Source organism: Penicillium crustosum, assembly GCF_028827405.1.
Source record: "Penicillium crustosum strain IBT 35664 chromosome Unknown utg000004l_segment0_segment0, whole genome shotgun sequence".
Lineage (NCBI taxonomy): Eukaryota > Fungi > Ascomycota > Eurotiomycetes > Eurotiales > Aspergillaceae > Penicillium > Penicillium crustosum.
In genome coordinates this window covers 3335774-3359192 of record NW_026623125.1, presented here as the reverse complement: position 1 = coordinate 3359192, position 23419 = coordinate 3335774, and the positions used below count along the sequence as shown (strand labels likewise).

The 23419-nt window shown below is 49.2% G+C and overlaps 7 protein-coding genes across 7 annotated transcripts; 5 read left to right on the top strand and 2 right to left on the bottom strand.

Moving 5' to 3' along the window:
- Positions 1-305: 305 nt before the first annotated feature.
- Positions 306-1919, top strand: N7487_010309 (pantothenate kinase; the record flags this gene model as incomplete). Its single annotated transcript, XM_056878039.1, has 4 exons — positions 306-536; positions 671-953; positions 1011-1539; positions 1592-1919. The coding sequence occupies 4 exons, from the start codon at positions 306-308 to the stop codon at positions 1917-1919; spliced, it is 1371 nt and encodes a 456-aa protein (XP_056726619.1).
- A 1965-nt stretch (positions 1920-3884) lies between these two features.
- Positions 3885-5380, top strand: N7487_010308 (uncharacterized protein; the record flags this gene model as incomplete). Its single annotated transcript, XM_056878038.1, has 2 exons — positions 3885-3997; positions 4057-5380. The coding sequence occupies 2 exons, from the start codon at positions 3885-3887 to the stop codon at positions 5378-5380; spliced, it is 1437 nt and encodes a 478-aa protein (XP_056726618.1).
- Positions 5381-6153: 773 nt separating this feature from the next.
- On the top strand, positions 6154-7732 carry pigc (phosphatidylinositol N-acetylglucosaminyltransferase; the record flags this gene model as incomplete). The annotated part of the gene is made up of 2 exons (XM_056878037.1): positions 6154-6481; positions 6555-7732. 2 exons carry the CDS (start codon positions 6154-6156, stop codon positions 7730-7732), a joined length of 1506 nt encoding a protein of 501 aa, XP_056726617.1.
- Positions 7733-8645: 913 nt separating this feature from the next.
- On the top strand, positions 8646-10114 carry N7487_010306 (uncharacterized protein; the record flags this gene model as incomplete). Its single annotated transcript, XM_056878036.1, has 4 exons — positions 8646-8722; positions 8785-9077; positions 9142-9745; positions 9799-10114. 4 exons carry the CDS (start codon positions 8646-8648, stop codon positions 10112-10114), a joined length of 1290 nt encoding a protein of 429 aa, XP_056726616.1.
- A 220-nt stretch (positions 10115-10334) lies between these two features.
- N7487_010305 (putative NRPS-like enzyme) lies at positions 10335-13639 on the bottom strand (the record flags this gene model as incomplete). The annotated part of the gene is made up of 2 exons (XM_056878035.1): positions 10335-13292; positions 13343-13639. 2 exons carry the CDS (start codon positions 13637-13639, stop codon positions 10335-10337), a joined length of 3255 nt encoding a protein of 1084 aa, XP_056726615.1.
- A 433-nt stretch (positions 13640-14072) lies between these two features.
- Positions 14073-16133, bottom strand: N7487_010304 (uncharacterized protein; the record flags this gene model as incomplete). The annotated part of the gene is made up of 4 exons (XM_056878034.1): positions 14073-14977; positions 15033-15213; positions 15267-15663; positions 15718-16133. The coding sequence occupies 4 exons, from the start codon at positions 16131-16133 to the stop codon at positions 14073-14075; spliced, it is 1899 nt and encodes a 632-aa protein (XP_056726614.1).
- Positions 16134-17718: 1585 nt separating this feature from the next.
- Positions 17719-22682, top strand: N7487_010303 (putative succinate-semialdehyde dehydrogenase; the record flags this gene model as incomplete). The annotated part of the gene is made up of 11 exons (XM_056878033.1): positions 17719-17842; positions 17924-17949; positions 18005-18041; positions 18097-18170; positions 18228-18607; positions 18669-19218; positions 19587-19674; positions 19746-20990; positions 21044-21138; positions 21351-22487; positions 22548-22682. The coding sequence occupies 11 exons, from the start codon at positions 17719-17721 to the stop codon at positions 22680-22682; spliced, it is 3891 nt and encodes a 1296-aa protein (XP_056726613.1).
- Between the last annotated feature and the right edge of the window lie 737 nt (positions 22683-23419).

Sequence of the window (23419 nt, the reverse complement as noted above, 5' to 3'; positions counted from 1 at the left end):
AGGTACATATGGAGTGAGTATTTAATACTTCATTCTTGATTCTAAAAGCGATCTGAAGTGACAACCGAAAAGCCAATTTTGAAGTATGTGTATATCGGCATATCATAATCCTTCCAAGGTTGAATGCCACGATCTACCAAGCCCTAGAGCCTCGGGACGTTAAGCTCCTCGGTTTCCAACGAAAGAAAAAGTGGATCTCCAGTGGCCCGTTCCGGGTAGAAGGAGATATACGCAGTAAGCCTGGGAACGGCTACCTTCTTTATCTCCGACTCTACTCCATACCTCCTTTACATTGAACATTCACCATGGCCTCCGAACGGATGGAGGTAGATACCAATGCTCCGCGGAAGCGTCCGAACCGTCTGGAAGCTGCAATTACCAATCCCGGCGCCGTCAAAATCAACGTCACGGGCGCATTCATTGTCGACGACGAACCTCGATCAAAGAGTCCCGTGGACGCAGAGGGCGTACACTACGAAAACAAGGATATTCGACTTCCGCATCATACAGGCGTTGTGAGCCATGTGGCTGTCGATGTGAGTTGCTCACGAGAATTTTATTTTCTCTGCCCCGCACTGCTTCCGGTTCCCCCGCAATCTAGGGGCCGCACACACAATTCCTTCAGAACACCAGAAGAAAGTATGGCTAACGAGGAATTGGGCCTTGATAGATTGGCGGAACACTTGCGAAGCTTGTTTATTTCACCCGAGAGCCAGACACCGAGGATAATGGTGGCCGACTCAATTTCCTGAACTTTGAAACCCAACGGATCGATCTGTGCATCAACTTCATTCGACAGCTTAAAGAGGAACACGAGAAGCGCAATGGTTCGACACGGGAGGGACTGTGTGTGGTAGCCACGGGGGGTGGCGCATACAAGTACTACGACCGGCTGAAAGAAGAATTAAATGTTAATATTCTACGGGAGGAGGAGATGGAATGTCTGATCATTGGTAAGTCATTGAATATACCGAATCATAGAGCATGCTGTCTAACATCTCCAAAAAAAGGATTGGACTTTTTCATTACCGAAATCCCCAACGAAGTCTTCACATACAGTGATGCCGATGCTGAGCCGATGCAATACGCCGAAGCCCGGCCCGACGTCTACCCTTATCTTCTCGTCAATATAGGATCAGGTGTCTCGATGATAAAAGTCTCCGGTCCAAGACAATTCGAGCGTGTCGGCGGAACACATCTCGGTGGTGGAACGTTCTGGGGCATTATGTCTCTGTTGACCGGCTCCCGGACCTTCGACGATATGCTAGCAATGGCCGACCGGGGAGACAACAGCGCAGTGGACATGCTTGTCGGAGATATCTACGGCATGGACTACAGCAAGATTGGCTTGAAGAGCACAGCTATTGCCAGTACTTTCGGCAAGGTGCTCCGGCTGAAGAACGATGCGGAGCAAGGTGCTGAAGACGGCGAGGGCTTGATCCGCGGCGACCCTGGTGAAACTAGTGATTCCGGGGAGTCTAGCCATGGACCCAAGCCCAATCCGGAAGATATGAGTAGGAGTCTGCTCTACGCCATTAGGTACGTTACATTATCTCCATTCTCCGACGGAGTCCGAACTAACCCTGATTAGTAATAATATTGGTCAAATCGCATATCTGCAGTCAGAAAAACATTCAGTCAAACATATTTACTTCGGAGGTTCATTCATCCGGGGCCACCGCCAAACGATGAACACTCTCTCCTACGCCATCCGCTTCTGGTCCAAGGGCGAGAAGCAAGCCTATTTCCTGCGCCACGAGGGTTACCTGGGTGCCGTCGGTGCCTTCATCCGACGCCAGCCACAAAACTGGGGCCGCAGAAACAGTGTTGACGAAGTGGTTGCACCGCAGGCGGTCCGAAACCTCGTTCAAAATAACAATGTCCTTCAACAACATAGCAGGGCGTCCAGTGAGCTATAACATTTGATATGCGAAGCCATTGTGACCCTACCCTCCCTCCGCTTTGAGTATTGATACCCCTTACAAACAATCCGTGAACTAGCAATCTTGTGCCGACTTCTTGTGTGCACCCAGAGTGGCTGCTTTAATTGGCCACCTGTGAAAAGCCGATGTGGCGATTTCGGGCATTTGTCCATGTTGTACATTTAGATCTATCTGAAGTTTTCTAGCTTCTTGTTTGAATTTCGGACATGTTCGGTTATCATGTTAGAGAAATAATTTCTTTTTTTTTTTTTTTTTTTTGGCTCTAGGCTTTCTACTTTAATTGTCTCATTCTAGTTGCCTCGGTTTGCATTTGGCATTGGATCGTCAGTGTTGCCAGTCATAGTTCTCTACAGTTCTTAGCTAAGGATGATATACAGGTTGTTATATGTAAGAACTCTGATGTGCTTTTAGATAAAGGCGTTAGAAATCATAAACCATATGGAGGACAATTTTATGTATAACCAGGGATTATATTGCTTGGTGATCTCACCTAATACCTAGTAATATTTTCAACAACAACCTCTTGGATTTAAGTTACGGAAGAGTTAAGCTAATTTCGAGTTTGGAATTTACCATGGTGTAGTTCTCGTAGTTGAGAAACAGGTCGATGATGAATAATGATATAGTTAACGAAGCATGTTATTTTGCTCGTTCGGAATCTCAGACAAGGCATCATGCGCACCAAAGACGATCCAGAATATACCCCGTGGGCCCAGAATATGATCGATCTTGATATTCGGCTACGCGAGATTGTCCAACGCGAAGAGCTTTTAGTCAGCCAATGCGAAAAGGCATAGGAGCTACTCGATGATCCAAAGGAACGAAAGAAACAATTAGATGAGTGACATACAGAACTACGAAACTCGAGCAAAGTTACTGGAACGTGGAGCGGATGTGGTACGCTAACGACTCACTCTGTCCTGTCGGTCCTTCCTGGCGAGCATATCTCTCCCTTCGAAAAATCCCACAGTGGTACCTTGTTCCCTGTTTAGTTGAGGATTGTGCACGAAGAAGCGGATGCTATGGTCGATCGTGTGGATACTGTTCGAAGCTACGTAGCTCCCCCCCCCCCGTCCTAATGGCCATGGACATTGTACAAAAATGTGCGGTTGCTGTCTCCAGGCTCGGGTCTTTCCTTTCGACAAGGAACAAGAGAAGCTATGTCAGCCAAAGATGGACGTCAAGCGAGGGTTATTTGGCTCTGCTGAGTATGATCGATCTATGTTGTCGGCTCACTTTTGGCTTTGGCGTGCTTCGGGACCGGAGAATCCCAATGCTGAAATGAAGGTTTTGCTTCAGTCAGATTTACCTTGCTGTCATAGACTTGATATTCGGTAAATTTGGAAGGAAGGAAGTTAAAGATCTAATAGTGTCGTCTAGCATAATCATGGACTATATGAATTTACCATCACTTTAACGTTTAAAGGACATACAAAAAGACATAGCGAATAATTAACCACACAATACGCAACATCATGTTGGAGACAAATTCCATATTCCACTCATTTTTGCAACGCAACTATGTGATTATAACGGTCTCATTCCCATTCTCTCGGGTTGCATCTGATATTGGATTGTCATGTTAGCAATCAATTCATATTATGTCGTCTAGTTAACACATCTTTCAGTTTCATTTTGCTGACATCGTCATCTTCCAAGTCAACTCTTATCCTCATCTCCGCGGCTGTTCCTTCCAGCTTGGGCTTGTTCTTCAATTGGCCCTGACCTCAGGTTATCACCTAAACTTGAAATATTACTTATGTACTTTGATTTTACTTCCATTGAGATTTATCTGTGTGGGGTTATTGCTTCTTAGCCTTGAGTCCACTCCTATTGTTATTGTTCGAGCCTCTTCCTCCCTCGTTCGTCTTTCTCTTTTACTCATCTGTTTTATTCGTGTTCTACATCATTTTTATCTTCTCTATCCTTATTGTCATCAATATGGCGGAAAACGGAGTCAATGAAATTGCAAATCAGCTGGAAACCCTCACAGCACAATCTCCGGCTCCTCAGGATGCATCCCACCTCTCAGCTTCCCAGTCTAGGGAGACTGAGTATGCTTCTCGAGACTCCTTTCTCAATTAACTCGAAGGACTGACACACCTATTCCTAGTTCAACTGAGTCTGATCTCACCGATATCGATGAATCACTTTTGCAAGATGATGTCCCTATGTCCCAGTCGGTTTCAACAGGAAGTCATTTCATAAATCCTACTGCTCCCAAGGTGAGCTACCAAGTCTCCGCATCTGGCGAAGTCTTGATTATGGAAGAGCCCAAAACTCCCATTCAAAAAACCGCTCCTTCTCCTGTGCCCCGGTCTAGCCCTCCCCCTGTGTTCCTATCATTCGAGAGGTTTTATCAGGGACTACCTGCAAACACGGCGTCCTCACCTCCCACGACAACAATTCAACCACCATCTCTGGCCGTAGAGCGTATCATGGGTCCAAAGCAGCCAATCCCAGCCCGCATGCTTGAGCTTCTCGAGGAGTGGCATGAGGACTACCCTGATAGTGAGCATCCTTCAGCTTTGACTGGTCGCGCCCCTTCTACTTGGAAGAATTTCAAAGCTTTCACCGATGACGGCGATGAGTGCGAGTTATCTATCTTTCAGATATCGCTCAAAACTCAGACCCGACGCACCGTGACATATCGAATTCTGATATTGCACTCCCAGAATGGACCCGAGGAACTTATTGTGTATGGACAACCCCGGCCGAAGTTCAGGGGACCCTTGAGCAGGGGTACGAAGGGAATGTACCTACTGGACTGGCTCGAAACCGAGACGAAAGGCGAAGTTCAGGCTTGCGGCTTGAAACTGTGGAGAACGGATGACAAGAAAATTACGTTCACTCCACAAATGTTTGATGATGGACGGAAATGCACTCGGATCCCGGGGGTCAGTGATATTTTTAACACGCGTGTGTCATACACTACCCCAAAGAAGCAGTCAAATACAAATGACGACAACGAGGATGCCGGGTCCAACTCATCCGATCCACTGTTTCTTTCCTTCTTGAAGTCTAAGCACCAACCTTCTACCCCCAGTTATTTCAGAGCAGAGATCGAAAATGCAAACAAACCCCCAATTCTGTCGCGCCTGTTAAGGGATGATAGAAAGAGGCGCCGCAGCACACTGAGCTCTAACGATGATGTCTCCATCCTTATTCGTTACAAGCTGATGTCGGATGTGTCCGAGCAGGTTCGCGTCTTCAAGACCGATGATGCAAAGGTTCTATTCCAAAAGGCTCAAGAGTTTTACAACGGCATTGGCAATCGCACGGGACTGCTGTGCACTTTCTCTGGTATCGGGGGAGTCCGGTACGTTGGGGAGGGCTGTGTGGATGAGTTTGATATCCTTCAGGAGGATATTCGGAACTCTTCTAGTCCTGGTGATAAAGATCCTGTTGTTGAGGTGAAGCCTGCCATGGGTTTCTAGATTCTTGTGAGATGGGGTGTGCCCGAAAGGTCATTGAGTGATAACTTTGGTCAATAGCTGCTCCTCGTCATTCCTGATGTGGTGGCCATCGTGGCCTGTGTATTCTGTGACCTTCATCTAAACATGTGGAACTCCGCACGTGGGTGCTCTTGTATGTATGTGTACCTACATTCGAAAAAGAAAATGCAAAAAAAAAAGGACGTTTGTCCGCCCATCGTCGTCTTCATGATGTATTGGAATTGGGTCAAATGGGGATTCTCAGGGTTGATTGTTCCCAGTCATCAATCTATAATTCGGATAGCCTTTTTACGCTTAATTGCGGTCTTGTTTATTGCTTTTCTTGAGATGACTGGCTAGGGTGTTTTCCATGCATTTAAGGGTTGGTTTTGCTAATTTCGCTCGTGGGTTGTATTTCGCACCAGGAGGAATATATATTTCTTAGAACTGTAAGTATCCAAGGTGTTTATGTTTTGATAAATAGTACATTTATGACCCAGACACTCTGAAGATTATAAACTGAAGATGTATAACGACTTTGAAAGTCAATAACTTGGTTTGAAGCCTTCTGTCCCACCTAAGAAATGAATCCCAATGACTCGTCCAACCCGAACAAAGGGCTGGTGAGGTCACGTGTATATATAGATAACTGCTGAATCAGCATTTAGATAGAGCTCGCGCGGGTCGCGCCCTCGTTACAACAAGCCGACATCTACATTACAACGGACTTATTTTCTTCTCACGCCATGCCCCGAGGCTAGGTCTAGTTGTGCTCGATGACGTCTCCTCCTTCACTCGACCCCTTCCCTCCCCCGATTCCTGTCGACACCCATCCAAGTCGCGCCCCGGGGTCCAAGTCTCCTGAGCTCGAACGGTCCCTCCCCGACCCCAATCGACTAGCGCCCGAGGATGCATACTTCGCACCCTCACTTTCGCGCGGCCGGTCAGCGCCCAGCAACTACGAGGAAAATCTGCGGTCGATGAACGGCGAGAGCAGTGCCCATATTGGGTCTGCTGCGGCGTTGCGGAAGAAGTTGGGCGGTGCGGGACGGCGTCGCAAGCGAAAGAGTGCTTGGAAGAAGTTGCTTTGGGTTAAGCAATCGTGTATGTCTGCGTGTGGGCTTTGGCCATGTACAAAGCTCGAGGTTGGCGTTCCGCTGTTGCTGACAGTTCATAGATCCGGATAACTATACCGACACGGAAACATTTCTCGACCACCTTCAGCGTAATCCTCGGGTGCGCCCGTACGATTTCTGGCCTCTGGTGGCAGATTCGACTGTGATTGTCCAGCATGTATGCTCGGTGGTTATCTTCATTTGTTGCTTCGTTGGCATTGTCCAAGATCGAGTGAGCCCTGTCTCAATTGTCTGCTGGGGAAGTGTTGGTACGGCTGTTGGCTGGATTCTGTGGGATAATTGGATCTGGAAGGAGCATGAGGAATCCCTTCAAAGTGCAAATGGAATTACTGGAGGTGACGATGAATCCAGTTCGGCTTCTTTTGCTAGCGCCGTCGATACACCCGCCAATGATCCACAATCCGACGACACTAAGACCAACGCCATTCACGGCCTCGGGCTGTCCATGGCTGGGAATGAATCAAAAGAACAATTCGCCCGTCGCAGTGGGGATTTCAGCGAAAGCATCGACACAGTGACTCATTTGACAGGGCAAGGTGGTGTGCCGTCTGCTCCGGGCAGCTCCATCATTGGCACCTCGGACCCGTTCATATCGCAAGATACCCACCGTGTTTCGACGCTATCACCACGCAACCGTCAGCGCTTGACTACGGTCAAGTCAGCGTTCCTTATTTATTTCGCCCTCCTAGGCCTCAGTCCCATCTTGAAATCTCTTACGAAGTCTACCGCCAGTGACTCTATCTGGGCGATGAGCTGCTGGCTTTTAATCATGAATATATTCTCTTTCGACTATGGGAGCGGGGAAGGCGCAGGCGCCACCACCAAGTTCCCTGCCTCTTTGTCCACCAACGCAGCTGTGATGGCTTCTACCGTGCTCGCGTCCCGGTTGCCTTCTACGACACACGTTTTCAGTCTAATGCTATTCTCTATGGAAGTGTTTGGGCTATTCCCCATATTCCGGCGTCAACTACGACAGAAATCATGGACTGGTCATGTGCTCTTGACACTGATCCTTGTGATCGTTGCTGGTGGCGCTGTTGGTGTCACGCTGAGTGGTGGATGGGCAGCGGCCATTATTGGATCGGTGCTAGGAGGCATCCTGACTGCGTTTGTAATGGGCGGATGCAGCTGGTGGCTTATAAGCTTGCAGAAGTACAAAAACGTTGTGATCGGGCCCTGGGACCCTGCCCGGCCGATCATTCGGCGCCACTGGAACTAAGCCCCTATGTTTGATTATTGATGATTTCGAGCGCCATTGTAATATAGATTGTGGGCGTTTGGTTGCATTTTGTTATTGCTTATACCCCTAGATCAATGTATCATTTTGAAACATCCTGAAGGTTTCAAATTGCATCCTTCTGTCGTCCAGTTTCGCCGAGTTTTGACTGCGCCTCATGCCAATGCTTGGAGAGTCAGATCCTGAGTGACCAATTTCCTTGAGGAAATAATCCCAGAAACCTTATACATTACATTCGGTTTTCACCTCTATGGTTATTGGGTACAACTAAGGGGGAATGCGGGTTGGGGGGAATGAATGCGCAGATCTGGCATACCAACCTTGTCCATCGTACACCGTCATTGACCATTTACTTTCAAAAGAAAAATAAAAAAAACCCTCAAATTTGAAACGCGTCAATTAGGATTATGGACGTTGAACCTATTTTTACCGTTTCAATTATTGGGACCAATAACTACTTCAGGCAGCCCTCCAAAATGCCTTGGCATGCGGCCCATCAATCCTTAGCGCGCGCCTCAAATCCTTCTTTTCAGGGGTCTTCCTTACTGAATTATTTGATGGCACAGCCGGGAAGGATGCGACATTCCTAAAAGGAATGGTCCACATGCCCCGCATAGACTGATCAAGGCACATGTTCGACAGCCCTGAGACGATCATTCTGGCATGTTTTTGTGTTTGGGTATTTTGCAAGACTCGCCGCAATATATACCTGACCTTATGTCCCTGATGTCTTACTCTATTCCTCTTTGTTCGGTTCACTTTGTTTGCGGCTTGAAGCTGCTTTCCGACTCGAGACGACAGACTGGGTATCTGTTCATACATTCCTTCAATCACCGGATCCACCTTTCGACCTGTTCATAGACATTTCACCACTGTCGTCTAATCATTTACCATCATGTTCAAACGTCTTGCACTTGGCCTGTTGGCCGTTCAGTCCGTGGCTGCTACACGCTTTGCTATGTACATCGACGAGTGAGTTCAAACTTGTTCAATCTATCTACGTATCGCATGCCTATAGCTAATACCTGTCTTAGATGGCATGCAACCGATCTCCCAAGCCAGGACAAGACCGAGGGCATTGACTATGCGATCATGAGCTTCGCTGCCTCGAAGCTATTCAATTCCGACTCGCCCGAGGCGTACAAGCCATTCGAGTCCCCCGAGACCATGCGCAAGCGCTTCAGCCCCGATACCAAGCTAATGGTCGCCATTGGTGGCTGGGGTGATACCGCTGGCTTCTCTGAGGGAGCAAAGGACGAGGCTTCGCGCACCCGATATGCTAAGAACGTCGCTTCGATGCTTGACGCACATGGATTCGATGGTGTCGGTAAGACATTTAAAAAATATTTCCTAAGTTTTGAAGTGGCAAGTTTATTAACTTTCATTCATAGATATCGACTGGGAGTATCCTGGCGGTAACGGCCAAGACTACAAAGACACGCCGAACTCCAAGAAGGTGGGCGAGATTGAAACCTACCCTCTCTTCCTGGAAGCTATCCGCGAAGCAATCGGCGACAAGGTCCTTTCTATCGCAGTCCCTGGCCGTAAGCAGGACTTCATTGCCTTCACCAAGGAGCAGGGTCCCAAGATCTTCAAGTCTGTCGATATGGTCAACGTGATGACTTACGATCTGGTTAACCGCCGTGATAACGTTACCGACCACGCTAGCGGTGTTCAAAACTCTCTGGACACTATCAACGAGTACCTCGCTATTGGGGCTGATCCCGCAAAGCTAAATCTCGGCTTCGCGTACTACGCTAAGTGGTTCACCACCGACCCCGACTCCGACTGTGATGAGAACCCTCTCGGCTGCCATCTCGTCAAGCTCGAGAACGACGATGGAACCGACAATGGCAAGTCCGGTGCTTTGACTTTCGAGGCTAGCAACGCTGCTGCTGCGCCTAAGGATCTGAAAGACAGCACCAATGGATTGTGTGGATTCGGAGCTAAGGCCAAGTGCCCATCAGGACAGTGCTGCAGTTCTTCCGGCTACTGGTATGCATAAACATCACCTGCTTCTGATTGATATCTGAACTAACTTTCCACAGTGGTACTACTGATGAATTCTGCCAGGCTGGTTGTCTCTCGGACTACGGTACTTGCAAGGGTATCTCTATCACCGACTCATGGCGCAAGGCCCAGAAGGATGGCAAGGCCGACGCGGAGGGAGGTGGTCAGTACTACTTCGATAGTGAGAACAACCTCTTCTGGACCTGGGATACCCCCGAGTTTATTGCCCGCAAGTTCGAGGAAATCGTCGCGGAGAAGAAGCTTGGTGGTGTCATGGCTTGGAGCTTGGGAGAGGATACCTACAAGTTCGAGCACGTGCAGGCTATGCAGAAGGGTCTTGAGTCGCAAGGCTGAGAGAGACTGTGTCTAGTTCTTGGAGGTGAGCTTGCGAATGATATACCAGATTGTTTTTACTGTCCTAAAATCAGCCTTTGATTTCTTGTTTCCTCCGTGTTATCTCCACATCTCGCCCATTGCTCTCATATTTACTATCCATGTCGTTATCATTAATATTTTTAGTGGGATATCACGGTAAAATTCAAATCATCATTATATCCTCATTTTCCGCTCAGTACTATGTAGTCCATCGACTAACCCATGACTCGATATACCTCTGTATCAAACCACCAGCGACGGGGTCCTCCACAAGAGCCAAAAAGGGGCAATCTTGAACCGTACGCTCAGTTTCAAATGCAAGTCCAACCTGCCCATTCCCTGCCTTTCCTGAAACAGAACCATCTGCCTCCGGCTGGCCATGACTTTGATACTTAGACCTCCAGAAATCGACAAGTTTAACACTTGGATTCTTCTCCGGATCCTGCTCACTACTCTCCAACCTCTTCAACCACTCCTGCGGAGACACAACCTCAAAGTCCGACAAGGCCGATCCCTCTCTCAAAGAAGGAAGCAAATCTTCCTTCCAGCTAAAAGTCTTCGGATTAACCAAATGGTACACCAAATTAGCGTCGGAAGATCTAGCATCATTCATGGCAATATCCGAAATAGCTCGACCACACTGATCAACAGGCAACCAACTCGGCCGTTCATTAAGTTCCGGCAATGCACCCGTCGTCAACGCACTTCGGAACATGAGCGCAACGGCCTCCGTCTCATTCCATTGCGCGCTAGCAGTGTCGCCACCAAGCTGGCCGATTCTCAGAACGCGGGCTTGCATGCCCGTCTGGCGCATAGCGTTGCGGGTGATGTGTTCGGTTACAAGCTTTGATCTCCCATAGCCCGTTTTTTGCGCATGGTCCAAGTTTTCAATCACGGTCTCGGGAATCGAGGCTGGTTTGGGGGTATTGCTTGCAGCGCTGACACTGGAACAGAAGAAGAAGCGCGCCGGTGAGGGTAGACGGGAGCGAAGGCAGAGGTTGATGAGGTTGTATGTTCCGCGGATATGCTGCTGCTCGAAGGATCGTACACCCAGGTTGAAGTTCACGGCCCAGGCGCTGTGGATGACGCATGTCAGTGATGATAGTAAGTGTTGCAGATCGTGGTCTTTGAGACCGAGGTTGGACTGGGACATGTCACCGGGAACGGCGTGGAGCTTTGCGGCTTGGGTATCAGTGAGAACGATGTTGCGATCAGCTAGCGATTTGTACAGACGAGCTCCTGCCGCTGCTTGTCCTGGTGCACGCACCACTGCCCAGACTTCAGAGACTGTTGGTCGCTTCAGTAATTCTGAGACAATGAATGCTCCCAAATTGCCGGTTGCGCCAGTCACCAACACCACCTCTGTTTCTGGGGGTTGAGTGATGGTTGGGAAATGTTGAGTGAAGTGGGAATACTTTTCGATCATTTCACGCATGGACTCAAGTTCATCTTCCTTCTCAAATTCTTCACCAGTTCGCAGTTGGTAGAGGTGCTTCGCAAGAGCAGCGACAGTACCTTTCTCAAACACAATGTTCTGAGAAAGGTGATCTCCTTGCTCGCCAATATCAATATCGCGCATGATGCACCTCCATATTTGTGTTGTCTGCAAGCTATCGATTCCAGCCGAGAAGATATCGGCTTCAGCACCGTGTAGTGGTACACCCAAGTCTTCGCTGAATCTTGAAAGGAGCCAATCCTCCAATTCTGGTACGCTGAGTGCGAGGGAACCTCCTTTCTGGCCACTCCCTTCGAACTTGGCATATATCTCCTTAATATCCTCCTCAAATTGCTGATAAACTTGCGCGCGGATACAGGTTCCTTTATCAGTTCTGGGGTACACGACATCAGCACCCTTGATCACGATGAGCTCCTTGGGGATCCGGGAGAACGTCTCGGCACGAGCATTTGCCGATTCAACAGCTGGCCAGATAGCTTCCAAGAATTCATCGTCGTTCAGGTGAGGCACCTTACCAGGTGCGCGGAAAATCAAAGCCCCAGGCACAGTACGTTGGAAGCCGAACACAACGCAGTCACTCACGATAGGCTCTTCTCTAACGCGACCTTCGATTGGAATAGGGAGCACCTTTTCACCATTTACCAGCGTAATTCGATCATCCAGCCGACTCAAATACTTATAATAATTGCCCTTCTCTGGATCCGGGTGTCTAGTGAACAAATCGGCTGTTCTGAAAGAGTTCTCTGGGTTCTTTGCGTTATACGGTGGCTTTGAGTTCGAAGGACCCTTGCTCGGCAGGCCATCCAATGCAACACATTCAAAAACCCCCGGCGAGATCTCATCCATCAAAGTGAGGTCTGCAACAGGGCGGTGCAGTCGCATATACTGCCACTCCTTATCTTCCGGGGCTCGGAAAGAAGTCATGATCTGTCCCGTTTCCGTCGCTCCATAGTTGGCGACCAGATTCACGCCCTGTGCCACAAGACGGTCGCCAAGATCATCTGGGCAGCTTGAGCCACCATACAGCACGAGTTGTGGGCGAGCTAGTGCTTGGATGCCTTCTTGCTTCTCTGCTAGTAGTTTGATCACATATGGCACGGCGCTGATTTGCTGCGGTTTGGCCACCTGGAGCGCATCGAAGAGATTTTGGTATGTGACTGGAAGAGAATGATTGCCCAGATACGCTGGCGCTCTTGTAAACAATGCTCGTCCAAGCTCCATCAGAGCATGAGAGTGGAAGAGTGGGCTGATGGTGAAAAGGCGCAGGCCGAAGCTCTTGCGGAAATTGGCTAGCGTCTGAAGGTTGGTAAGGAAAATCGGCTTTGGGAAACCGGTACTCCCAGAAGAGTGTAGAATCCAGGCAATCTTCTTGCCTTCTCGTAATGGATCTACACCGGCGCGTTCAAATCGAGGATTGCGAACAGGACGGTTGAACCAATCCTCCCTTTGTAGTAGAGAGAAGCTACTGCAGCCAGGACGTTCGATACAAATATCAGTTACAACTTGCTGGAACTGCTTGGTGTTGATAATCTGGCTGCAATTTGCCATGTCCATTAGCCGGGCATAAGCCGGGGCTGTGAGACGTGTAGACAAGAAAAGCACAGCATAGCCAAGGCGATTGAGCGCGAAGAAAGTCACCACGACCTCAAAGCTAGATCCAGCTAGCATAGCAACGACAGGCGCTTGCTCGAGACTTGGGTCCTAGAAGCTAATTAGTTGAGGTTGACATAGAAAAGTAGAGTCATCCTTACTGCAGGCACAAGTCCTTGCTGCATGTAAAAGCGAACAGCAACATCAGTGTACCGATCGATGTCTCCCGCTGTATGCTCCTCAAAATCAGCTGCTCCTCGAATCGGGTAGCATACTAGAGGCCGTTTTGCCTCATCTGGCTGAGCAGCATGGGATTTCAGAAGGCCATCGATGGTTGCGAATTGTTCAAACGCCGGCCACTGGGAGTGAAGCGTGCCGTTCAATAGCCGAGTCGCGATATCTTTGGTCTGGAGCGGCTGCACGCCTGCTTCAGTTGTCGTAATAGTTATTGTAGCCATGATAGTTGTTTAAATTATAGTTAGTAGTTCATTCGCTCGAGATGGTTTTATATCTGGCGGAAAAGCCCCACGTTGGGGTAATCCCACGCATTGCGGGTGCTTTTCCGGGTTTCCGACTTGATGCCCCCGGAAAACACTTTCCCCCGGTTTTGGATATCCATGCTATTTCCAGGTGCCAATTTAGGACTCATGTGAGTGTTGGCTGAATTGGGCCGTACGTTGATAGTAGATGCGGTTTTTGACAAATTTGCCGCATGGCATGAGACCATCTCTGTATTGTTTGAGGTTGATGGCTCGGATATCCCAAGTGGACAAGGCACCGGTAATTATTGCTCATCCCCAAAAGGGACCTTTTTATACTGGTACTGTACATAGTTCATGTCTATCGAAGACTCACTGTACATATCTAAATTCTAATATACATGCTATCACCTCAAACACGACACAACCGACCATTCTGATCCGGAAGACCATCAAGGCTCTTCACAACCCAATCCTCACTTCCAACAGCAGTAGGTGCATAGAACAAGCCAGTCGGGTCATACCGCTGCTTAAGTCTATACAAGCGATCGTAGTTGGTACCATAGAAGGCCTGCTGGAAGTGCGGCTCTTGAATATCCGACTCGGACATGTAAGCACCGGAGTCGGGGCAGACAGCACGCCACTTGCCAACGGCTTTGGTAAGTTCATCCATCTTGATCTTAATATCAGCATCAGAAGTGGTATCCGTCCAAGATGTCGATGTGATGCCGTGCATCAGCGCCTGACGGAAAGCCGGATTTGCCGAGTTCGAGGTGAAGCCCTCTTGCAGCTCGGCTTTCATGTTGAATGCGAGCAATGCGAAGCCGTCCGTAATGGTGGTACGCAAGGCATTGAAGGTCGCATTTAGTGAGGCGGGGGTTTCCCAATTTGCGCGTGGGAAGAGGCGAGAGCCGGTCATCATAGTTGATGACGCAACTGCTTCGAGTGGGAAGCCAGCGTCCCAGGCGCCGTGGAAGCTGTCGTAGTAGGTTGTGTTTGGTTGGAATGAGATGCCCAGCTCGTGCAGCTCATCAAACCATGGCTTGACTAGAGCATTGAATTCGTCCACGGTGTGGTTGACGGCGAAGAAGGGGTTCATCATGAAAGTGAAGGCGCCAGGGCCTGTCGGTAGCACCCAAAAGTAGGCGTAGGTGCCAGCGTCGGCGTGGGCTGGGAATCGCGACAAGTACGATCGAACGCCGGCCCAGAAGGTATCCACGGAGATATTATTTCCGGTAGAGAAGTTGAATGTCGAGACAGTCACACCGACTTTGGGGTACACACGAGAGATCAGAGAAGTGACAACTCCGTAGGTTCCTGGTGGGAATCTGTTAGATGAAATCGCGAGAAGAGAATGTGAGAGCAAACATACCACCACCGCCACCACGCAGGGCCCAGAATAGATCGCGGTCACTTTCTTCAGTCACTGTTACGAAGCGTCCATTGGCCAGTACGACCTCAAGAGCCAAAACTTGGTCGGCAGCCAGGCCGTACACGCTGGACATGGGCGAGTGGCCGCCGCCGAGGACGTAGCCACCGGCAACACCGACAGTCTAATACAGTCAGTCTTTTTGCGCAAATATTGGTATCGAAATGACCAACTTACCTTCCCTTCGCCACCAACGGCAGTGAATCCAAGTTCCTGGGCCTTTTCATAGACCTCAAAGGCCTGCACACCTGCTCCCAACTTAACAGCTGGACCCTGGTAGCCTGAACCACGATAGTTCTCATAGTATTCAATATCCTTGAGGTGGTGGGTCCAAATACCCAAAGCACCAGCACCGGTTGACTTTCCATTGAAGTCATGGCCAGTGTTCTTAACGACCAGACGGATGTCTGCATTGCGCGCAAAGTTGACAGCAAGCTGGATTTGGGCCACATTGCTCACATTCACAGCATAGCTGTTGTAGCCACCCACCGTACAAGATGCAGAGGCATTGGTAGTGGGCAGGCATGTTCTTCCCTCAAACAAAGGCCACATTGCCGATGCCGGGTCCGCAGCACTAACAAAGTTAGTATATCACATCTATGTTTGTACATGGGTTGGGTGGACTAACTGAAGATGAGAATCCGTCCACTGCGAGCTGATTCTCGTGCACTCCTCGCTGTCGTATTCCGGCCATGAGGAATAGCAAGACGCCGCCAGGGGCACTGTCTTGATGAGCGCGCCACCTAAGAGGTTATCCAAGGTCGACCATGCAGACCGCGACGGCCATTGGTGGTCACCGGGGAAAACCTTGCATTTCCCTGTAGGGCGTGCGTGTTTATCAGCGCCATGACTCCCAAATTTAACCAGGGCTGACTGGGAATGGTTCAGCTTCGCAATGTCATGATCTGTCAATTGGAACTTTTCGCTCTCAAATAGCGGTGCACCAGCTACAGAGGCAGATGAATACTGTCCAATACGGGCATCTCCAGGTGTTACTAGTAGGAGAGCACCGAGCAAAATTCCCGTAAACGAAGAAGGGGCCATGGTGAGCGTGTGAAGGGGAAGAAGCTATACCCGAGATCGGGAGTGAGGAAAGTGGTTAATATAGATTTTTAAATCAAAATCTCCGACGTGCCCTAACTCAAAGTATACATAGCGTATCCTAACGTGGATAGTACTTCCGTTACTATGAGGTTGAGATTCGAAGAGGAAAAGCCGCTTGTTACCTCGCCCCACGGCAATTTACATCTCGCTCAAGCCCTCTCCCAGTCCACTCTCGTGCGTCTTTTCGTCTTTTCCAATCTTTTCCAACGAGAGCTAGAAAATGAAGCTAGAGCCAGATGAGACGTTTTCTCCGGATCTTCCGCTTCAGTGGAATTTTCCAAGCCACACTTTATCTGTTACGCGCGATATTATAGAGAATAAAATCCTCTCCAACCGAGATTGTCGCCATTTCGCTGCCTTGAATTCGGTATCTCATACCCCGGATACCGAAGGGAACTGTCTCTATGTCAGTCATCCCCGGTCGGAACGGTCGGGTTCTCAATATTCTCTTCAAGAGAGTATGTGAAACAAGCGCTACTCTCTACGCGCGAATACGATCTTTCATTTCGGCTTGAGTCTAATTAGGCCACCATTCGGTCTAACCTGAGTACAGTCTCCATCCCCATCCGTCATGGTCCACTATGCTCCACTTGGGTAGATCCGATCTGCCGGCCGGGCAATGAGAAACCTGCAACGCAAGGGACTAGGAGAATGCTGCATTTCATCTAATTTTGCCAAGAGTGAGCACAAAAAAAAAAAATAATACAAGCTTGTTAGCCGATGAAGCAAAACAATTTCATCGTGGGGGCCGAATATTATGCCCGAGACATTGAGCTCTCGAACCGACTTATTCCTGGCGTCGCTGAGGCTTGATCCTTCGTGGAAACTATCTAGGTACCCTTGCAAACATTAGTTTACTGATTGGTGGAATTATGTACTCATTCAAAGTTTAATGCCACCATGAGTGTATTGTCGGATTTCTCATTCACTCCCTCCCCCCTTTTCGCCCCCTTGCAAGGATGAGCTGCGCCTAACGCTGCAAGAACAACTATGTTCTCCACTGGCTTCCAAGAGCCGACTGTTCTCTGTGCAAGTGCCTGTACTAGCTGCTGACTCGGATGTTGCTCCGTACTATGAATAATTTGTTAGAGGCTGGGGGTTTGAAACCTACGTTGGACGTACTCCGTACAATTCAACAATCGACTACCCAAACGACAGCGAGGTGACAAACGACTTGGCTTTCCGTCTAGAATTGGGGCCAAGAAGAACAACACTATTTCAATCTAAATGGACGCATAGGCCCGCACACGCCATCCATTATTGGCTATCCTCTTAATTACCGGCGTCAACGGACATAGAACCAATTGGGAGACGGAGGACCACAACCCAAATTGATTGAACTAATAATGTGTTTGTCATGAAAGAGCAGAAGTGGTCCCCGAGATTCAGAGAACTAAAGCCAAAGAAGTGGACCTTTGGGTGCCGATCTTGACTCGCTATGGTGACCACAATAACAACCGTGCATCTTAAGATTGAGGGCGCAGGCTGTTCGAGAAATCTGACGCTCTTCTGAGCAGAATGCACAATGATTGACGACCATTATCAAAAAACCGCCCTTGGTATCGTGGTCGCGTTCACGATTCTGGGTGGAATTGCAGTTCTACTTCGGCTCTGGGGCCGATGGCTATCACGATCGGCGTTGACAAGCGGTATGGGACCAACCCTCCCGTGCTCCAGATCGACACTGGATTTTGACTGTTAGACGTGATTGCTAATGACACTCTTCATAGATGACTATTTAATTGTCGTGGGATATGTACGATCTTCAGATCTCTAGATCTTTGGAGAGTGTATGCTAAACATGTTCCTAGGTCATCGCTATCTCCCAATCTGTGACCTCGTGGTTCTGTAAGTGATTCAATAAAGAGGTGTAAAGTGAACAACTGTTAATGTACAAAACCAGACATTAAAACCAACTATGTCGGCATTCACATCGGGGATGTTCCCAAACACTACAATCCCAGACCCGGGCTGAATGTAAGTCTACTACACAGCTTCCATCGTAGACCAGAGAGACTCACACGAACCAAACAGTGGAACTTCGCAAACCAACTCCTCTACAATCCAGCCTTGACCGTGGTAAAACTGTCGATCTTGTTATTCCTGCGCCGACTCGATTCACGTTCACGGGTGGTCAAATACCTCATCTGGAGCTCCTTCGCCATAGTAACGGGCCTTTTCATCACCGTCCTCCTGGTCGACATCTTCCAATGCAAACCAATAGCATACGTCTACGACATGACAATCCCGGGCGGAAAGTGTATAAACCAAGGCGCATTCTACGTCTCGACTGCAGCATTAAACCTCTTCACCGATATAATGGTCCTCTCAATCCCGGTCATAATCACCGCGCGCCTGCAAATGCCCCTCCGCCGCAAGATCGCTGTGTGTATCATCTTATGTTTAGGTGGAGTGTAAGTAAACCCCCAAACCTAACCCGCCATACATCCATCTAACAGCCCATCCAACACACAGCGCAACCGCCATCGGAGTCTGGCGCATCGTAATCCTCGCCCAAGGATTCCTCTCCCACACTCCAAACCCAGATCCAACCTACTCAATCGGATTCTGCAGCTCAGCAGTCGAAGTACACGTCGCCGTGGTAACAGCCTGCGGTCCATCCCTGAAAGCCATCACCAGCAGGTTCCTCCCCAGACTTCTCGGCAGCTCGCGTAACGGAAAATCCACGTACGGCGCCGGCACCGGCTCCGGAACCGGCGTTGGGTCGCGCAGACTCCGCTCGAATATCTTCAAATCCAAATCTGCCTCACAGGCCCAGCCTTCATTGTACTCCGCCCGCGGCCCGGATTACGAGATGGCGGATCCACTGGGCGGGCCGCGTGTTGACATTGTTGGGGATTTTGAGATGCGTAAGTATAAGCGTGGTGATGATAGTTCTAATGGGAGTTTAAGTGATGATGGTAAGGGCATTATGAAGACGACTGATATCTCGGTCGGGTATAGTATAGAGCCTAGATCGGGTAGTCGATCACAAGAAGGCAGACCGGCCAGTGTTGGTAGTTTGGTATAATACTTTATATAGATACACAATTTATAGATATGATTTATGTAAATAGCCAATAGCCAATAGCCTACTTGAAGAAGAAGGATATCAAAATGGGCCGAGGATCTACTCCAATTTCGGACATGAGGGGTCACCTCCAGGGTACATAAAGGGTATGAGGTTTCCCCTCTTCTTATAAACATCACTTGCCGGTGAATTTAGTTATTCTACCTTGATCTAATATTCAAATAATTTTTCATTCATCAATATGGCGACTCAGTACCAACTACCATTCAAGGTATGGCTTTTATCCCTCTATTCCCCATCCCGCGGGGTACTCGGCGAGATGTCCGAAGTGTGGGACAAACCGCTAACTCGATTTTCTGCAGCTAGCGGATCCCAGTCTGCTGAAGTTCGAATCCATAATCGGCGACAAATGGGTCGGCGCAAAGAGCGGAAAGCGCTTTGAAGTACTAGGTAAGTCATTGTGTTGGGAGGATGTAGACCGAAGACCAAGCGAAGACCACTGCTAACATATTCCCCCTCAGACCCCGGCACTGACAAAGCATGGGCCAGTTGCCCTGCAAACGCAGCAGAAGATGTCTCCGCCGCCGTTGAAAACTCCCACACAGCTTTCGAACAATTCCGAAAAGTCAACCCCCGCCAGCGCGGAAAGTGGCTACTCGAATGGCACAACCTGACCCTCGCAGCCCGCGACGATCTTGCCCAGATCGTAACCCACGAGACCGGCAAGCCGCTGGCAGAAGCATACGGCGAGATCGACTACTCCCTCGGCTTCCTATGGTGGTTCGCGGGAGAAGCAGAGCGCATCCAGGGTAGTGTATCAACAGCCGCAGCACCCAACCGTCGCCTGTTCACTATCAAGCAACCGATCGGTGTAGCAGCCGCACTCGTTCCATGGAACTTCCCCGTTGCTATGGTTCTACGGAAAGTCGGTGCCGCCCTGGCGGCTGGGTGTACGATGGTCGTTAAGCCTAGTCCCGAGACGCCGATTTCGGCGCTCGTGTTGGCGGAACTGGCGCAGCGCGCTGGTATCCCTGCTGGTGTATTGAATGTGCTGACTACGGATTTGGAGAATACACCTGCGCTGAGTGAGGCGTTGTGCAAGCACCCGCTCATTAAGAAAGTGACGTTCACTGGCTCGACGCGGGTGGGTAAGTTGGTTGCTTCGCACTGTGCAGATGGTCTTAAGAAATTGACTCTCGAGCTCGGTGGAAATTGTCCTTTCCTTGTTTTCGACGATGCCAATCTCGACCAGGCCGTTGAGCAGCTCATGTCGTTGAAATGGCGTCATGCCGGTCAGGCTTGTATTACTGCCAATCGCATCTATGTGCAGGCTGGTATTTACGATCGCTTTGCTGCTCTTCTGAAGGAGCGCACTGCCGCGATTGTTGTTGGCCATGGTGCCGTGGCTGGTACAACGATGGGACCTTTGACCACGCCTCGGAGTATTGACAAGGCTTCTGCCCAGGTTGAGGATGCTCGTCGACTCGGTGCTGATGTTATCTTGGGTGGTAACCCTGTGACGTCAAAGCCTGGTTATTTCTTCGAGCCTACTATTCTGTCGGGAATGACGGAGGAGATGCTCATCTCGCAGGAAGAATCGTTTGCGCCTATTGCTGCTCTGTACCGGTTCGAGACTGAGGAGCAGGCTGTCAAGCTGGCTAATGATACCAGCATGGGTCTGGCTAGTTATGCTTTCACCAAGAATATCGATCGCATGTGGCGGTTGCTGGAGAACTTGGAGGCGGGAATGATTGGAATGAATACAGGTGAGTCTCCTATGAATATTCCTATCAATAATCAATCTAACGAATTCGCACAGGCAACTCCTCGGCTGCCGAATCACCTTTCGGTGGTATTAAGGAGTCCGGTTATGGCAAAGAGAGTGGAAAGGACGTGGCTGTCAATGAGTACTTGGTGACCAAAACGGGCACCTTGACAATTGAAGGACAATATTGAATATTCCATGATCTGTATACATCATCTCTACCAAATTGAAATGAAACTTATGAATATTTTGTATTTACTTCATCATGACTGGTCAACTAAATCCACTTTTCTCCAAGCGTAGATCGAAATAGATGTTCTGATTGGCTACTCACAATCTGGGGAGATCTTTTCAATATCAGATTTTCTTCACTGCACACAACATCAATATTGTCATTATGGACAACCTTAGCCCTCTACGAAACCTGATTCAGACCCACGCGCTCATCGACCACCATGCGCACAACCTGTTGAATCGCGAGTCGGCCACCGACTCCGACAATTACCCAATCGAGGCCATTACCTCCTCGGCAGACGGTCGGGCCCTAGAAAATGCCCGCACCACCCTCCCCTCACTGCGGGCCATAACCCAGCTCTCCGAGTTATACGGCCGCACCTGCGAAAATTGGAATGACATCCAATCCGCCCACGATCAAAGCGTGCGCGAAGACTACGACAATCTGATCCGAAAGTCTCTATCAGGCACACACGCACTGCTCCTCGACAACTACCTCAGGGACGACGAAGATATCGAACCTACAACCTGGCACGATAACTTCACCGTCTCACCAACAAAGCGAATTGTACAGGTCGAAGCCTTGGCAGAGTCCACAATCCTGCAGGTCTCGAACACACGCAAGAACGGCGAATCAGTCTGGAACATTTTCCGACAGCTGTTCCAGGATGCTCTCGGTGAGGCATTAGATGATGCCAACATCGTTGCATTTAAATCGGAAATTTCCTGTCGGACCGGATTGGACGTGGATCCGTATTCTTCTGATGACACCACGCTCGGCGGGTCATTGATTCGCATCCTCGATTCCGGGACGACGAAGTCTGGGTTCGAAGTCAATGATAAGGAGATCTGTGATTGGATTGTCCAGCAGACGCTGAAAGCGATCTCGTTTAAGAAGAAAGCCGGTATTGCGAAACCTTTGTTGTTCCACACTGGCTTGGGAGATGATCGGATTAATCTTTTGCGGGCGAACCCTGCCTGTCTGCAGCCTTTGATCGCGCAGTATGCTAGTGCGGATATTGTGCTGTTGCATGCTGGATACCCTTACACGCGCGAAGCGGGGTATCTCGCTTCTGCTTATCCCAATGTCTATCTTGATCTCGGAAAGGTGTTTCCCATGGTTAGCCGTGAGGCGCAGACGAAGGTCCTGAGAGAGAGTTTGGAGATCGCACCTACCAACCGTCTGCTCTGGAGTACCAGTGGCCAGTTTCACCCGGAGATGTTTTGGTTGGCTAATCGGCAGTTCCGCCAGGCTCTTGAGACGGTTAGTTGCAGGACTTCCTTTCTACTAACTTTTGACCAATGCTTATTTTCTGTCTTACAGGTACTCGTGGATTATGTTCAGCAGGGCGACTTCACTGCGGCTCAGGCCATGAAGATAGCTGCCGATGTTCTGTTCTATAACTCCAATCGCCTTTACAGCCTCAACTTGACTCCGTCATACACACCTGGAGAGTAAATTGTTCACTATCCAATAATACACAGGTATGTCCATGTTCTTAATTTCTATTCACTAGATGGATACTGACAATTATATCACCAGCTGATGCTTCTACTCCCACGCTATCCCAATGCACAGCCGTTGGGTATCGCCAATGCAGTTTCCAAAGCTGATTACCGATTACGGATGGTCTAAGTTCTCTCAGATGTGATACGCGCTTGCACTGCTATCGCCCAAGCAAGTGAAGAACTACTTGACTACCAAGCAAGCCTCACCAGGGCACTTGCTACCCGGGCCGAAAGAGCGCCGAGTGTGGCTTTAGAAACAATACGAAGCGCGAGATACGTATGTATTGATAAGAAATATGTATATCGAATTCTCATATTATAACAGAATATGATCCCGATTTTTCTCATTCTTCATGCCGTCCTAACCTCATCCCAAATCGTATACATATCGCAAGGTCAGCAGAGCCAGCGCCACCTGAAGCAACAAGAATCTATGTGCGTGTGAACTCCAGCCACCAAAACAAAACCCAAAAAGAACACGCATGTACATGTACCACCAGACAGGTAGATCGTTGCACGCCGTGCAATGTTGAGTATCATGCAAGAAACGAAAAGAGGAACGAGAGAAAACCCGAAAGCAAAAGATAAGAACAAGGTATACCGACTCCAGCCGTCGCTTCCCGTATATCCAGCATCGGCGTGGTATAATACAGTATGAATCATAAATAGTCAAACAAGTGAGTCGTC